This window comes from Coenobita brevimanus, chromosome 62, assembly GCF_032717465.1.
Source record: "Coenobita brevimanus isolate Jiangsu-jjx chromosome 62, ASM3271746v2, whole genome shotgun sequence".
In the NCBI taxonomy this organism is placed as follows: Eukaryota; Metazoa; Arthropoda; class Malacostraca; order Decapoda; family Coenobitidae; genus Coenobita; species Coenobita brevimanus.
The window spans coordinates 31,466,262-31,484,860 of NC_137015.1; the positions used below are offsets into that span (position 1 = coordinate 31,466,262).

General features: G+C 43.6%; 1 protein-coding gene across 1 annotated transcript in view; it reads left to right on the forward strand.

The window, feature by feature from the left end:
• IntS11 (integrator complex subunit 11) overlaps positions 1 to 18,599 on the forward strand; it is a 379,978-nt gene that overhangs the window by 109,944 nt on the left and 251,435 nt on the right. The window contains exon 7 of the mRNA XM_080275659.1: positions 13,405 to 13,576. Within this exon, the coding sequence (XP_080131785.1) occupies positions 13,405 to 13,576 (172 nt within the window). The remainder of the gene's footprint in view (positions 1 to 13,404; positions 13,577 to 18,599) is intronic.

The following is an 18,599-nucleotide window of genomic DNA, read 5'->3' on the forward strand; positions in this document are numbered from 1 at the left end:
ACCGGAGTAAAACTAAAGTAATGCTTAATCCTCAAACACCAAAGAGTGTCATAAGAATAAGTGGAGAAATTCTTGAAGAAGTTGAGGAGTACAATTACCTGGGACAAGTACTAAAATTAACAATAGATAATGATAGCGAAATAAAAAGACGCATCACAATTGGATGGAAAGCTTTCGGTAAACATAGAGACATTATGAAAAGTAGCTTGCCAGTTTGTATGACACGAAAAGTATATAACGAATGTATAATTCCAGCTATGACGTATGGTTGTGAGACTTGGAAACTGACAAAACCGATGGAAAATAAATTAATTCGTTCTCAGAGAGCAATGGAAAGGTCAATGTTGGGAATATCTTTAAGAGACAGGAAAAGATCAACTTGGGTGAGAGAGCAGACTAAAGTCAAAGATATTATAGAAGTTATAAAAGAACAGAAATGGAGGTGGGCAGGCCATGTAGCAAGAACAAGGGATAATCGATGGAGCAAGAGGTTGACTGACTGGACACCAAGAGATGGTAAGCGTAGCAGAAAAAGGCCAGACAGGAGGTGGAGAGATGAGATAGAGAAATTTGCAGGGAAACTGTGGCAAAGATTGCCTCAGCCAAGGAATTCGTGGAGAAGGTTGGGGGAGGTCTCTGTTCAGCAGTGGACTTATAATGGCTGATGATGATGATTATATATATATATATATATATATATATATATATATATATAGACACACACACACACACACACACACACACACACACACACACACACACACACAGTAATCACTCTAATATCCGGACGCCCAATATCCGAACATCCCCACTACCCGGACATAATCGTCCTTGGATCCAATATTCCCAAAATGGTCCGGGAACCCCCCCCCCCCACACCACCACCACCACCAAAAAAAAAAAAAATCCCGCCCGTAATTTGAACTTGCCACGCGCGGCACGGGAGAGCATTGTTGTGGCGCGTCATTCCTCCGACGTCCAATAGAGCGCCTCTGCATCCTCCCCACTTTCCGCCTGTCTCTCACCGCGAGTGCACGCTCGTCGTTATGGCTGCCCACGTGATCACTTTTGTGGTGGTGCCTTACCTGCTGCAGGGCCTCCTGCTGCTCTCGGGCCTCCTCTTAGTGTGTGTGATGATGGCCCCGCCACCTGAGAAAAGGAAGAGAGTGGTGTTGACTCTGGAGAAGAAGTGGGAGATATTGGAGAAAGTAGATGCGGGGTGGTCTTCTTCCCGCATTCTCTGCGAGTTTAACCTGGCCTGGACTACTTTGTTCGATATCAAGAGATCCCGAGACAAACTCATGCAGTACACGGCTGACTTCTCGTCGAGAAGCAAACCGAACGTGGAAAGGAAGGTCATGTTTACCCCCAAGTTTGCAGAAATCGACCGATCCACGTTGATTTGGTATCGACAACAACATGCTGCTGGTGTGATGGTACGTGGAACGGAGCTGAAGGCTGCTGCTGAGAAGTTCACCAGGCTTCACGACGCCCTAGACTTCAAGGCATCCGAGGGTTGGCTCTTTGCGTTCAAGTTACGGCATGGCCTTACCAACCGTAAAGCACATGGCGAAGCATTGGATGCTAACGAGGATGGAGTTGACGAGTTTCGGCACAAGGTGAAGGGCTTGATCAACAGGGAGGGCCTCACTCTCGGTCAAGTCTACAACGCTGACGAAACTGGCCTATTCTATCGCTCGGTGCCAACGAACACTCTAGCCGAGGAGACAGAGAAGCGTGTACCTGGCCGCAAGCTCTCCAAGGAACGGATATCTGCTTTGTGTTGTGCCAGTTCTAATGGCATGCACCGGCTTAAGCCCATTGTTGTTGGCCGCGCAAAGCACCCTCGGTGCCTTTGTGGGGTGATGGATGTCCTTCCTGTCGTCTGGTACCATTCTTTGAAGGCATGGTTCACAGCTGTGATCTTCAAAGATTGGTTTCACCATCACTTTGTCAAGGAGGTCATCCATTACCAGACGAAGACACTGGGAATCCCGCTCGACCAGGTAACAGCCCTCCTTCTCCTCGACAATGCACCTGCCCACCCGTGTGACAAGGACTTGGTTGCTGAAAATGGCCGTATTAGGTGCATGTTTCTGCCACCTAATACGACTGCTCTCATCCAACCAATGGACCAAGGAGTGATTGTGGCAACAAAGCGCCTATACCGTTAGAAGTTCCTGGACGAGGTGTTGGTTGTTCTCGAGGACGAGGACGAGCGCAGGGAGGGACGGCACACACGAGGCAAGCGGATTTTGGAAAACCTTCGCCGCTACAACGTCAAGTCTGCACTGTACAACTGGGCTAGTGCATGGAAGGAAGTCCCTGTGAAGACTCTGGAAAATGGTTGGTCTCATCTGCTTCTCAGAACGGATGTGGAGTACGATTTTCTAGGATTTGACGTGGATGACTTCCATGGACGTCTACGTACGCACGGTGACGATGTAGATGTGGACGATGCTCGTGAGTGGTTGGATGACGACGAGGGCGATCCTGGGTATCAGACGTTGTCTGATATTAAGATCACGTCTTCGGTTGCAGGTGTCAGTACTGAACTTGAAGATTCCGACGATGATGCGGACTCCTCTCAGCAGGACACTACTCCAGCCATCCCCAAGCTGAGCGCACTCCGGGAACATCTAGAGTTCGTCCTAGACTACCTGGAACACCCGGACTGCGACAGGGAGATTGGACCCTTGGGACTCGTGGAGGAAGTGCTTGCTTTCAGGCAGCGCATCATCAATCGTGAGAATCGTTGTTCCTTGCGTCAATCAACCATTGACAGTTTTTTCAGGCCCATGACCCCCGCTGTGCCCAGCCCTGGCTCCACTCCATTGCCTCCCCAAGACAGGCCCTCATGTTCCGAGCCGCAGCCCAGCACATCAGCCACGGTGGAGTCACCGCTCGACGTGAGTTTGCGTCTGTCTTCAGAGGCGTCTGCAGTGGGTACGCCATCACCACGACCCAGCGATGCACCCCTAGGTCACCTGCCAGTGATACTCTCGGACTCTGACAGTGAATAAACAGCAGGAACTTCTCTACTAGACCACACGGGAATTTAGAGTGTTGTGCGGTGAAAAAAACAGTGTTGTGTTAAGGATTTACAGTTGTGAGAGAAAAGACTCAATAGAAAAAAAATTTAACATAAATAGACTTGTTTGTTTTGGGTTTGGAATATTATAAGAATGGGAAAACTTAAAGTGCAACACTTAGTAAGTTACAATGGAGCATTATTTAGACAAGAGTGCACACTGTGAAGAGAACGGACTTCTGTGTGTGATTGACTAAGTTCAGTGCAAGACTTCAGGAACAGTGTACTGCAAGTGCTTCAGGAAATCCTTCTTACTGTCAGAGTCCGAGAGGAGGCGGTTATTCATCGAGTTGGCCATGGACTTGCTGTAAGTAGGCAGAATGTTTCATACTGTACTTTTTTCCATGCTATACTTACCTCATTTCACTCTTTAATGTCCTTTATTGGTGTGAATAGGGTTTTAGTAGCTATGCATGTGCAGTAGGAAGGTGTTTTTCTGAGTTAGGCTAGGTTAGGGTCCATAAGTACCAGAATGTTTATTAATGTATGAACATACTTTTAAACCCTCATTTTATGTTTCTTTTGCATTTATTTCAGTCATTTATGTGCATTATTGGTGTGATTTGGGTCTTAAACAGGTGCTATGCATGTCCAGAGGGAGTTGTATAGGTGTTTCTCTGAGTTAGGGTCCATAAGTGCAAGTCCATAAGCTGGGGCCCAATATCCGGACAGAACCAATATCCCAACCTACCTATGGCTCTATTACGTCGGATATTGGGGTGATTACTGTATATATATATATATATATATATATATATATATGGAGATATATATATATATATATATATATATATATATATATATATATATATATATATTGTTTATCTATCTATCTATCTGTTTATCTATATATACTGTATATCATACAACACATATTCCTGGTGTTTTACACTACTCTGGGTAGGCAGCCTTATAAACCACAGCCAAGCAATAATTATTGACAACCAGACCCATCATCCACAGCCAAGCAATTGCCACAGCCCTAAAAAACATGAAAAAACTGGCCCACCCGGGTGAAAATGTTCGCACAGCCGTAATTTCCAAGCATTTTGTCCGGATAAAATGGAAAAATGTTCAAATAATGGTTTTGAACAGCTAGATCACAACATCCAGATAATAGATGGTCTGGTTAACCTCCTACCTGCTATCTGTCACTACCGCGACGCTTGTTACATAAGCATCATACCGCGGGGCGTCACTTGTGTGATTCAGGGATTTTTTTAATCGCCCAGGCTTTCAAGTGTGGTCTTGTATCATGTATCATTACTGCCAGTGTGTTGCTATAGGCAGTGCTGCTAATACTGCTAGTACCCACATCCAGTGTTACCAATTTAGCCATTTTTCTGTCTTTGCCTCACCTCCCCACCTCCTCTCCCTTACCCCCTTCCTTGCCTATGTACAGCCTGGCCAAAGACGAAACTCCCAGCCGTTTTTTTCCCTTCGCTTTTTCCATTGAAATGTATCCTATGCCCTATTCTCATACTAAAAAATATATAAAAAATGGGAAAAGGCTAATTGATACTGCCATTGGCCTTGAAGTAGGTAATTTTTCACCTGGCAACACCCTACATGCACTTGTTTGCAAATTTTACCTGTTCGTTACTCATTGAAATGTCCCTTATGACCTATTCTCATACTAAAAAAATATATAAAGAAAAAAGGGAAAAGACTAAGTGAAATTTCCATTGACCTGGAAGTAGCTAATTTATCGTGTATTGTCTAGATTCCCTGCTACCCTTGCAGAAGGGGCATGGCGTGGTCCAGCCATCCCCACGGGTAAGGGGTTAATGGACATCCGAATAATTGAGGGATTACTGTATTATAATTTTATTTTTATATTGATATGTTTATATTTATGTATATTCAGAGAGTGGTTCAGGATATATCTTAGGGTTATTATCACTTTCAAATACAGTTAAAGTCCAATTTTTTGGCATCTACTGGACCGGGCCAATGCCGAATAATCGGATTTGCCAAATAATCGAAACTTACCCACTCAGTACCTTATATGTATTGGTGAACACTGTCATCACTACTTTCATTAATATAAATATGTTTGGAGAGAGTACTGTGTACAGACTTCACTAATTAGCACTTTCTTCCTTAAATAATAGTCAGAAGTATGTAGAAAATAAACTGGAGGAATATGAATTGAATTGGTAAGGTGTTTCTACAGATAGTTAAATGTACATTTAGGGCTTATTCATTTGTTCGTTTTTAAGTGTATACACTATATGAAAGAGAGAGTATTGATGCAAACAGTAATGTATTCCATTAACCCCATATTAACCCCCGATGTTAAACAACCCTTTACAGTACCGGTGTCAGTGGTGTCGAGTTAGCGCGAACTGTGAACAATTATGGGAAGGGAACGAAGGTCACTGGAATGTTTACATGGCTCTGCGCTACCATCCCAAGCAGTCAGGCGGTCTCTTAATCTCAGATGTTTTCGCCCGTATGGCACATGCACCGTAATTTTATGAACACCTCCACGAATCATAATGAATCATAAGATGGGTGTAGGAAGCAAAACGACATATTTCTATGTGTGCCAGATGATTCTCTTCACATCTTTAAGAAAAAAAAATTATTTTATACTCATTCATTCATTCATCCAATCCTACAGTGCCCCGTGAGGAGCGTAGGAGCTCAGGGCTAGGCAATTTGGTCCTGACATCTAAGATGAGAATGAACAGCCTCACTCATCCCTGAGTGGCATTAAATGAGCAATAAACCTTAGCCACCTCATGGATATAACTCTTGAAAAATTGTTCTGGGGCCAGCCAGACATGCACGCAAATTTCTGAACCCACGGCCGTTGAAGGGTTAAGCCATTAAGCCATACCTATGATTGTTTGTTTCTGGCGCAGTGGAAGAAACTTACTCTACGTACTCAAAGATGGATTTCGTTTCCCAGTTTCCCAACTGTAGGTTAGGTTAGTTGTGGTTAAATTATTACGTACAGTTAAACTAGGTGAGGTTAGGTTTAGTTAAACACTTAGGACAGTCCTTTCTGCCATTACACTGACTAATGAAACAAGAGTTGTCACAGCTGAACAGCTAAAAACAATGGGGAAACAGATTTAACAAGAAACGTTTTTCAAGAATTAGTGTGGGGGTTTGGAATGTAACCCTCACTAATTTGGGGTTGGGGGTTTACTGTATTGTATGATACTGTACAGTATGCTAATCAGTACAGTACTGTACCTGAATCTGAAACGTATAGAAACTAGTGAACATATACATATACAGGTGTGTGGATGACAAGATGAGAAGGTGTGTAATGGATGCAAAAGTATATAGAAGCTGGGGGAGTGGACTTTCTGACCACCACTTGGTGGTGGTCAGAATCAAAGTCCAAATGAAATAGAGAAATAGAAGAAGGGAAGGACAGGAGGAAGGAGTTCAGACAAGGAGAATGGAAAGGTTATGAGAGAATGGAAAAGGTGTGTGCAAGATATTCACAGAAGAGATCTGTCCAACATGTGAGGTGGTGTGTGGGGTGAAGAGAAGAAGAAAGGGGGTGCAGGGAACAGCATGGTGGAATGAAGAGTTGAGACAGGCTGTGGCACAAAAGAAGAAAGCATATAATGAGTGGATGAGAAAAGGGCGTGGAAGAAGTTGAGATGGAAGAGAGAGGTGAAAAGATTAGTAAGAAGAGAGTGGATGAGGAATTTGGAAGGAATTTGAGTGTAAAGTGGAGGGAATGTAAGAAAATGTTCTGGAAAGAGGTAAAGAGAGTTGGACAGGATGCCAAAGAAGTTAGTTGGGGAGTGAAAGTTAGATATGTTTGATTACTAGTGGAGAAGGAAGAAAAAGTGAGCATATGGAGGGAACATTTTAAGGAATTGTTGAACATAGAGAATGAAAGTAATGTGAGTGTAAGTGGCTGGGGAATGGCTGGGAGACGAAGGGATGTGAGAAGAGAGGAAGAAATCTGTAGGATAGAAGTTATGGAAGTAGTGAAGAAAGTTAAAATGGGGAAAGCCCCATGAATTGATGGAATGTGTAGTGAAATGCTGAAGCATGGGGGAGAGATGATAGTAGAATGGTTGTGGAATATGTGCAGATTGGCCTGGGATGAAGATAGAATCGCGGAGGATTGGAGTCAGGTTTAATTATTCCCCTGTACAAAGGAAAAGGGGAAAAGTATGTGGTAATCATAGGGGCATTTGTCTTCCTAGTGTAATAGGAAAAGTATATGATAGGATAGTTATTGACAGAGTTAGGGAAATAACAGAGGATTTAGTTGGAGAAGAAGAGAGAGGTTTTAGGAAGGGAAGAGGTTGTGTAGATCAGATATTCATTCTTAGGTCTTCAGTGGAAAAGTTTCTAGAGAAGGGAAAGGAGTTGTATGCAGCCTTCATGGATTTGGAGAGAGCATATGACATGGTGGATAGACAAGGATTTTGGAAAGTATTAAGAACACATGGAGTAGATGGGAAGTTACTGAATGCCGTGAAGAGTATGTGTGAGGGTGCTAAGGCTGCAGTGCATGTGGATTGTGAACTGAGTGAATTTTTGTATTTGAAGATTGGATTGAAACAGGGATGTCATGTCGTGGTTGTTCAGACTGTATATGGATGGGGTTATAAAAGACATACAAGGTAGGGCAGTGGATGTTGGAGAGGCCCTAGTGAGAGAGGGCAGTGTTTGGAAACTCCCTGTACTGTTGTTTGCAGATGATACTGTGTTGTTAAGTGAAGACGAAGGGGAGCTACAAAGCTTGGTGGATGAGTTTGGGAGAGTGTGTAAGAAACGGAATCTAAAGGTGAATGTAGGGAAGAGTAAAGTTATGGTCTTTGAGAGAAGTCTATCTGTCTATCTATTGCCAGACGCCTTAATCCCCTAAGGGGTGGCCACAAACGAATCACCTCCATGTTGCCCTGTCCCCCGCCATTTCATTGCCCTACTCCCAGCTCACACCCCCCTCTCTCATATACCTCTCCACTCCATCCCTCCATTTCATCCTTGGCCTCCCCCTCCCTCTCCACCTCACTCACATACACTCTCCTCATTAGTCTTTCACTCTCCATCCTCACCACATGGCCAAACCACCTCAGTGTGTTTCTCCTAACGCTTTCTATCACATCCACATCCACACCACAATGCTCTTTCACTTCCTTATTTGTCAGTCTGTCTCTCCATGTGACTCCACATGCTCCTCTCAAATAATTTATTTCCACTGCTTTCACCCTTGACTTCTGTCCCTCCAGCAAGGTCCAAGCTTCACTTCCATACATTAGAGTTGGTATCACAATACTGTCACATAGTAACTTCTTCACTTCCATGGTCACTTCCTTGTTTCTTATCACGGCTTTCAAGGAACCAGCAACTTTCTTCCTTGTTGTACCCTTTCAAGCACCCCCTAAACTTTCATCCTTACTCATCACACTACCCAAGTACTTAAATGCACTCACATTTTCCATCTCCTCCTCCTCCTCCAGTCTCATTGTATATTCACTGACTTCACTTCTCTCGAAGACCATAACTTTACTCTTCCCTACATTCACCTTTAGATTCCGTTTCTTACTTTCCCAAACTCATTCACCAAGCCTTGCAGTTCCCCTTCGACTTCACTTAACAACACAATATAAATCTGCAAACAACAGTACATTGAGTTTCCAAAAACTTCCCTCTCTCACTAGGGCTGCTCCAACATCCACTGCCCTACCTTGTATCTCTTGTATAACCCCATCCATGTACAGATTGAACAACCATGGAGACATGACACATCCCTGTTTCAATCCAACCTTCAAATAGAAAAATTCGCTCAGTTCACTATCCACTCACACTGCAGCCTTAGCACCCTCATACATACTCTTTACAGCCTTCAGCAACTTCCCTTCTACGGTACTCCATATATTCTTAATACTTTCCACAATCCTTGTCTATCCACCCTGTCATATGCTTTCTCCAAATCCATGAAGGCCACATACAACTTCTTCCCCTTCTCTAAAAACTTTTCCACGAAAGATCTAAGAATGAATATCTGATCTACACAACCTCTTCCCTTCCTAAAACCTCCCTGTTCTTCTCCAACTAATTCCTCTGTTATTTTCCTAACTCTGTCAATAAGTATCCTACCATATACTTTTCCTATTACACTAAATAGACAAATGCCCCTATGATTACCACATACTTCTTTTTCTCCATTACCTTTGTACGTGGGAATAATTATACCTGACTTCCAATCCTCCGGGTCTCCCAGGCTAAACTGCACATCATTCACTTCCATTCTACTGCGAGGGAAGTGAAGTCAGTTAATGTACAGTGAGGTTGAATGATGAGGAAGTGTCAAATGTGAGTGCGTTTAAGTACTTGGGTAGTGTGATGAGTAAGGATGGAGGTTTTGAGGGTGAAGTGCTTGAAAGGGCACAACATGGAAGAAAGGTTGCTGGTTCCTTGAAAGCTGTGATAAGAAACAGGGAAGTGAACATGGAAGTGAAAAAGTTGCTACATGACAGTATTGTGATACCAACTGTAACATAAGGAAGTGAAGCTTGGACCTTGTTGGAGGGACAGAAGTCAAGAGTGAGAGCAGTGGAAATGAGTTATTTGAGAGGAGCATGTGGAGTCACATGGAGAGACAAATTGATAAATAAGGAAGTGAAGGAGTGTTGTGGTGTGGATGTGGATGTGATAGAAAATCTTAGGAGAAACACACTGGGGTGGTTTGGCCATGTGGAGAGGATGGAGAGTGGAAGACTGATGAGGAGAGTGTATGTGAGTGAGGTGGAGGAGGGGAGAGGGAGGCTGAGGCCAAGGATGAGGTGGAGGGATGGAATGGAGAGGTATATGAGAGAGGGGGGTGTGAGCTGGGAGCAGGGCAGTGAAATGGCAGGGGACAGGGCAACATGGAGGCAATTTGTTTGTGGCTACTTCTTATGGGATTAAGACATCTAGAAGTAGATAGATTGATACAGGTGTAATGACACAGTAGGCGTACAAGTCACAGATATTACTTCCTGGACTTCCGAGATGATTTAGAATATCTACCGAACATTCAAATACTTTCGTAAATGGGATTGTTTCTGAAAACTGTCAAAATATCGGATCTACTGAATAATTGGACTTTTTACTGGAAGTCTTTAGTGTGATTGCACATGTTACCTTCTTTAACGATTGTGAGGCTCTTTTTTCATGATGGTAGACTTAGAAGGGGTTATGTAGTATGTGATATACATGTAGTTCAGTGTAGCTAGCAAGAGGTTAACATTTAGAAGAGTATCCTGAAACATTGGAACATATCAGCAGTAGAAGATTGTCAGGAGTTAGAATCCTGAGGGCTAGTCACTGGCTTTCCATCTGTCTCATAATACCAGCATTGCCAAGTTTGACTGGTGGTACAGCATGCTTCTTGTCCATAATCTGTGCCAAATTAGTTCATTGCCAGACACAAGAGTTAGCTATATTTTCAAGGTATCCTCTGCCTTATCTCAAATGTTTTATTGTAGCATACTATGACTGTTTAGAATAATCTGATACAGTACCTAACATAATGTAGTATCACCAGCTTATACTCTTTCAGTCTGAGGGATCTCTTCAAAGATGAAGAAAATTTGGCAGCAGCAGTATAAAGAAAAGTGTTATTATACTGTCCTTTCACGGATCCACCTGGTGAACAAGCCTACATCTTTTCTATCCTTAATGACCTAGAGCAGCTTGTACAGCACCCTACCCGTATCCCTGACCGCATTGGAGAGAGCTCCAACATACTTGACCTCTTCCTCACAACTAATCCTTCTGCTTACACTGTTAATCTTTTCTCTCCGTTGGGCTCCTCCGATCACAACCTTATTACCTTAACCTGTCCTATCACTCCGATACGGCCTGTGGACCCTCCAGGGAAACGTCGTCTGTAGCATTTTGGAGCTGCGGACTGGGAGGCCCTCAGGCAGTACTTCTTTGATTTTCTCTGGAATGATTATTGCTTCCACGGCCGTGAGCCATCTGAGTGTGCATTGCGCATTACGGAGGTTATTCTCTCGGGCATGGAAGCATACATTCCTTTCTCATATCCTTTGACTAACGCAAGAAAGCCTTGGTTTAATCACGCTTGTTCTAATGCTGTCCGCAACAAGGAGAGGGCCTACAAAAGGTACCAGAGCCAACCCACCCCTGAATCACATCATCTTTACGTTTCTGCCCGAAATCGTGCTAAGTCTGTTCTTCGCTCTACTAAAAATAATTTCATCCATACTAAATGCTGTCAACTCTCCAACTCGAATTCTTCCTGCTCCTTCTGGCACCTTGCCAAAAATCTTTCTAACAACTTTACCTCCTCATCCTTCCCTCCTCTTTTCTACTCTGATGATTCTGTAGCTATTTCTTCTACTGATAAAGCAGATCTCTTCGCACAGACTTTTTCCTCCAGTTCCACCTTAGACGATTCAGGTGCTGTTCCTCCATCACTTCCCCCCTCTGACTTCCTCATGGCTGACATTAAAATTTCTTCAGTTGATGTATTTTCTGCCATCACTGGCCTCAGTACTAACAAGGCATATGGGCCTGATGGGGTCCCTTCTGTTGTTCTCAAGAACTGTGCTTTTGTCCTTACACCCTGCCTAGGCAAACTCTTTCGCCTTTGTCTGTCAACTTGTACCTTTCCTTCTTGCTGGAAGTTTGCTCTTGTTCAGCCAGTCCCAAAGAAGGGTGACCACTCCCAACCCTCCAACTATATTCCAATTGCTTTAACGTCCTGTATTTCTAAAGTTTTTGAGTCAGTTCTCAATAGAAAGATTTTAAGGCATCTTTCCTATCACAACCTTTCCGATCGTCAGTATGGGTTCCGTCAGGGACGCTCCACTGGTGATCTTCTCACCTACCTTTCAGACTCCTGGTCATCCTCCTTTCGGGACTTTGGCGAAAGCTTTGCCATTGCACTTGACATCTCAAAGGCTTTCGATCGAGTCTGGCATAAATCTTTAATTTCCAAACTGCCCTCCTACGGTTTCTATCCTTCTATCTGTGCCTTCATCGCTAGCTTCCTTTCTGGTCGTTCTATAGCCGCTGTTGTAGACGGCCATCGTTCTTCTCCTAGATCTATCAACAGTGGTGTTCCTCAGGGCTCTGTCCTATCACCAACTCTCTTATTTTTATTCATCATTGATCTTCTAAGCTGTACATTTAACCCTATCCACTCATAGGCTGATGATTCCACCCTTCACCTTTCCATTCGGTTCCCGCAACGCCCATCTCAACAGTTACTTCAAGAAACAAGGGATGAGGCTATGGGACACCTAATGTCTGACTTGGCTTGTATCTCTGACTGGGGTAAATATAATATGATTGTTTTTAATGCATCTAAGACTCAGTTCTTACACCTATCAACCCGACAAAATCTTCCACAGGTATACCCACTAATGTTTAATAATATTCAGCTTAATCCTGCATCATCCTTGAACATGCTTGGGGTTTCATTTACTCGGGACTTATCTTGGAAAGATCATATTACATCTCTTGTAAAATCTGCTTCCAAGAGATTGGGTGTGCTAAGCCGACTCCGCTCTTTCTTTACCCCTGCACAATTGTTGACTCTATACAGGGGTTTTATCCGCCCCTGTGTGGAGTACAACTCTCATGTGTGGGGAGGCTCCCCACATACAGCTATTCTCAATAGGGTGGAGTTAAAGGCTTTTCGTCTCATTAACTCTTATCCTCTTACTGACTCCCTTCAACCTCTGTCTCTTCGCCGCACTGTTGCATCTTTATCTCTTTTCTCTCGCTACTTTAATGGTCATTGCTCTCTGAACTGTCTGCTTGCATTCCTCCACCTCTACGACGGGGGCGTAGCACCCGTCTGGCAGCAAACTCTCATCCCTTTTCTGTCCAACTCTCTAATGCAAGAGTTAACCGTTACTCCCAGTCTTTCATTTATGCAACAGGTCAACTCTGGAACTGTCTCCCTCTGTCTGTATTTCCTGCTGCCTATGATCTCCAGTCTTTGAAACGCAGCGTGTCCAGGCATCTCAAAATGATCGGATCTTGAATTTGGCTCTCTATTGTATTTTGTTTTTCTCTTGGAGGGAACTGTTACTGCAGGCTCAAGGCCTTTGGTTCCTTCTTCCTTGCATTAAAAAAAAAAAAAAAAAAGACTCAGAAGAATAACAGACTTGGCGGCTGATGACAGCATAATATTAATTACAAATGGAGTTATCCTTGACTGATGTAAGCAATAAATTTTATGCAGATGGAGTTACCATTGTCTGATGGTAGCAAAACTTAAATACAGGTGGAGTACCATACATAACGAGTTAACTCACTTTAGCCTCAACATGCTTGCTCTGATGTGACCTCGTTTCCACCTGCAGAGAGCGTGATCTACTAAAGAAGGTGCATGACTGTGTGGACCGTGGGGGTAAGGTTCTCATCCCAGTGTTCGCGCTGGGACGGGTACAGGAGCTGTGTATTCTTCTTGACACTTACTGGGATCGCATGAACCTCAAAGTTCCGATATACTTCACCATGGGCCTGGCTGAAACAGTGAGTAGGGACAAGTTAATATAATTTTTCTCATAGTCTTTTACAGATTCATCATGTCATCACCATCATTACTACAACTATTATTATTTTTATTATTATTATCCATCCATCATCCAATCCTACGTTGCACCATGAGAAGCGTAGGAGCCCGGGGCTAGGCAAGTTGGTCTTGACATTTGAGATGAGAGTGATTTAAGATTATTATTATTATTATTATTATTATTGTCACTGTCATTATTGTTATTATTATTAGTAGTAGTAGTAGTATTGTTATTATTATTTCATAGGGGTGGGTAGAATTGGGTAAATTATAATAGACGGATGCATGAGTTATTGGAGAAAACAGTTGTGTGGGCTTTCTAGCCTATGGTTCCTTCTTGCATTAGGTATCAGATATCAAAATTTTGATGAAAATGTGCATTTGACCATGATTCCTTTCTTTCTTTTTGATCCATGTGTTGTTTAGCCTCCAACAGGCTGCAAAGCAGACTACAATAAGTTGCCTTGTATTTGGGCAAGTTATAGTCTCTTAACCCCAAAATGGCCACCGGCGTTGGACGACGCTTTACTGGAGCATGGCTGTTGTCGTTGATGCAGCCCGATTTATAAAAAACTACAAAGAATTTTGGGAAGGGAACAAAGGTCTGGGAGATGCTGGCACTGACCAGCCCTACCCTCCTGAGCACCTAAGCTGTCAGTACAGCATGTGACACAGTCATATTTGGATGTCTGATTTTTGCTCCTTACAGGCTTAGCACTCCCTCGTTCCGCCACCATCTGCATGCATGCCAGGGCCTTACAAGCCCTGACTTCAGGAAGTTCAGGGGCAGAACTCATCCCCAAGGATGGGGAGATTGATGACGACCGTATTGGCTCTGATGACGAGTGTGGAAGTAGTATTGATGACCTCTGATGATGACACTGACGAGTGATACCAGACACCTGCAGAGGAAGACGATGATGATGAGGACTCTGATGACACTGGCGATGAAGCTCCACCTCCTCCTTGCTGCATGATTTCTGTGCCACCTGCTAAGAAACTCAAGGTGGCAAAGCAGTTATTTGCTGAAGAAGAAGCTGAGAAGGAGACGAGCATGTCACGACAACATTTGCCGCAGGTGCAGGAGCACTGTGAGAGTTCCTTTTCCCTCACTCCACTATCACCACCACTTCCCTCAACGTCACGCAGCCTCATACCATCCCGCATAGTTGCGCCATCTGAACCAACACCAGGACGATCCTCCAAAGCACCAGGAACCTTGTCTGCCCCTCGGCCTTCACGACAGACTAAAAAATCTGTCATGAAATATGCCCATCCGCAAAAGATCAATAGGCACTCCAGGCAGCAGTCACAGGTGCAGGCATCCCCTTATCGCTCATCATACGCATGGGCACTGACCACTGACTTCACACTGAGGACCCCTACATTCGACGACAGTGACTCAGGTGTATGTGACACAACCAGACTGATGGCGACAGTTCAGTACTCAGTTTCTTGCTGTTTTTTTTTTTTTTTTTTTTTAAATACCTGATGACACAGATTGCGACAGAGACAGTCAGGTTTTTCCAATAGACTACTGCTGACACAGGACAAGAAGAGACCTACAGGACACAGTTTTGGACTGACATGACAGTGCCTTGTTGTACGTGTTCTTGGCGCTGACGATGTTGATGCCTTTGGTGAAGAAACATGTGATGTCAAATACTGGATGACTGATTTTCTGACATATCTTGATGTGTTCGGCTGACACGTGTCCCGGAACATGGACCAGAACATCCTACGGTCATTTCTCTGACAACACTACCATGGACCCTACAGACAGTTTGCACAAGATCAGGCTCATTTTGGAGAACCTCAAAGGCAAAATAAAATGCTATTTGGGGGCTTTCCAAAAGGTTGTAATTGACAAGTCACTTATGTTATCCCATGGCCCTGATTCTTTCAGACAGTACATCATATTGAAACATCATTGTTTTGACATAAAGATGTTTGTACAGTGTTATTGTGATATGGGTGTTGTCATGGATATGATAATATACACCTGGGGAATGACTGAAATCCCCCATCACGATCATCTTGACATTCTGGCGCAGTAGTGAAAATAAATGATGGAATATTTTGTGGGTAAAAGTCATGTACTCTGCACAAATAATTGGTACACCTCTCCAGAACTGGCAGTGCATCTGCTCGCCAGGAACATTGGCTCATGTGGCACAATGCGGTGTAACCAATGCAGCGTGCCAGTGTTTAGTAATGAGTTAGAGAGAGGCATTGTGGAGCTGCAGTGAAGCACGGATCTTCTTGCCCTGCACTGGTGAGACAATCATGATGTGCTCATGATGTCAGCCATGCACACAGGAGCTCTCATTGACACATGGAAAGTACAGTAGATCAAATGGCAGGTGAACACGTTCGAAAACCAGATGCAGTCACAGACTACAATCGTAACATAGACTTGGTTGATAAGAGCGACATGCAGATTGGTGATGTGGAGTGCATTAGTCATTCTGTCAAGTGGTATAAGAAACCTTTTTTTCCACTTTATAGACGTGTGGATTCTGAATGCTCATCACAACTTCTGCCAGAAAACCGGACAGATCTTTATGAGGAAGTTCGTTCGTGATTGTGTGTTTGAATTCTTGCAGGAGTATGGTCTACTATCATCAGCGCTACGGCATACAAGTGCAATTCATGACCAAGTGGACTGACTTGCTGCAAAGGATTGGGCAGCTATAAATTTCCTTGAAAAGATGCCACCACCCAATGAAGGCCATGGCATAAGAGTAGGCAGGAGTGCCCAGGTACGTTGACACGTATGTGCAGCTACTGACAGGCGACCGCGAAAGAAAAAACTCTCCACCTGTCAGTGTCACGGATGCCAGGTGGCTCTCTGCCTTCCCTGCTTCCCTGAGTATCATTCCATTGTGAAATACTGAGTATGGAAAGAAAAACTTGTAAGTAGTGCCAAAATATTGTGTAAGGAACTATTTATAGAACTAAGTTTATGTTTGTGATGATGTAAAAACAACTAAGGAAGTGTTGGTGTAAGAAAGAAAAAGGAAGTAACTAAGTCAAGAAAAGAGATTAAGTGTGTTTCCCAGACCATGACTGCTTATTAAAGTTTACTTCTGACCTGAGAAGGGAGGGTAGGGAGATAAGCTTCCCCCCTCACTCACTGCCAACTCCACAAGTCACAGGCCACAACCGTACAAGCATAAGGTATTTTTTTCTTCCTCCAGTCAATTTCTTTTTGCCATTATTTCTTTCTTGCATTGTTTTCCTCTTATATATTTCGTATATATTTGGGAGAAATAGTAATATTCATTGTGTATTGTTATAACAACAGTAACTTACAACCTCACCATTCCCTACACCTTTCCCAGCCAGCCATGCTAATCTCTGGCATTATTGTTTTCTGACCATGAGAGTTGTGCCTAATCACACAGCTGCACCCATTATCTCAAAACAGACTAAAAACATCATGTTTCTTCTCTCTTTCGACACACACTATACCACCCAGAGTATGAATAGAAATCAGTACAGGAATAAACGTAATAACATAAAGAATGGGGAGAAAATCTTAATTATGATACCAAGAAGTGCTCATGTTTTGTACTGATTTTGATTATTTTACATATTTCTTGTTTTTCACAAGCATTTTAGCAGCATTTGAGATTTTTACATGGTGAATAGATGGGTGGAAAACCTTTCCTTCCCTTCACGCTAATCTCCTAATGCCAGGTGCTGGTCGCGGTCATATCGAATTTTAGCTGCTGCGGTTCGGCATACACACACAAAGGAGCACCCTTATCTAGTTAGAGTCTAAAAATACCTTCTCACGTCTCTTTTCACACACACCACACCACCCAAACTACAAAAATAACCCGATGCTTGCATAAACACGATAAACATCAAAAGAGGTGAAAAAGAAAATACAGTAATGTGGTAGGTGGGGGCACCCAACATCCACCCACCTGTAGTGATACCCTGTTTTGGGGGTACTTCTACATTGAGTGGCAAGGCAAATGTTTTCCTGTAAACCAGGAAAGCATTTACAATGCTGGGTGGCAACCTTATAACCAACCAACACATGTTCCCTACATGACAACAAGTGGGTTGGCGGAGGGTTAATGCTCCTCCCCGGAAAACAGCTAACTAAAAATACGAACAAGAAGCCTCGGACAAGGACTGACCAAAAGTTCACGACTAAGAACCTAACAAAGGACTTGGTGCGGATAGCTACATGGAATATAAGGGGTTCAAATGATGAGGTGAAAGAGAGAGAGAGATTGTCCAGATGCTTGAGGGTTTGAAAGTGCATGTATATGGATTAACTGAAACTAAATGGAGAGGTGAGAGTGTGAGAGAATGGGAGTATGGATGGGGTATATGCACGGGAGTAGGTGAGAATGAGAGGGCAAAAGAATGAGTGTGTATTGTTGTGAGTAAGAGATGGAAGGAGAATATAAGAGAGTATGGATCAGTTGGCTCTAGGATTGTATGGGTAAGAGTGAAAGTTGGACTAGATATGTGGGTGATTGTGTGTGTGTGTATGCACCAACGCATTATCATGCAAGTAGAGTGAGAGAAGAGTTCTGGACAAATGTGGAAGAGTGCTTGGAAAAGTTTGAAAGGAATGAGAGAGTGTTTTTGATTGGAGATATGCATGGAAAAGTAGGGAATGTGAAGGTGGATGGAGTAGTTGGTTAGCACTGGGGTGTGCCTGCAGAGATGGATGAGAATGGCAGTGCTTTAGTGCACTTTTGTGCCAGGAGGGGGTTGGTAATAGCTAATACCCTCTTCAGGCACAAAATGATCCATAGGTATACGCAGTGCTGGGCAGGTGCGCAAACACTTATGCAAAGCGCAATTGCACACCATTGCGCTCCAGTGAATATCGTTTGTGCATTGCGCACCGCACGAGATCATGTGCAATATTGCCCTTGCGCACCTATCCTGTGGATTGCGCACTGCGCAGTCCAAGGGACACGTGGTCTTGGGAGCTTCCCGTATGTCTGGACA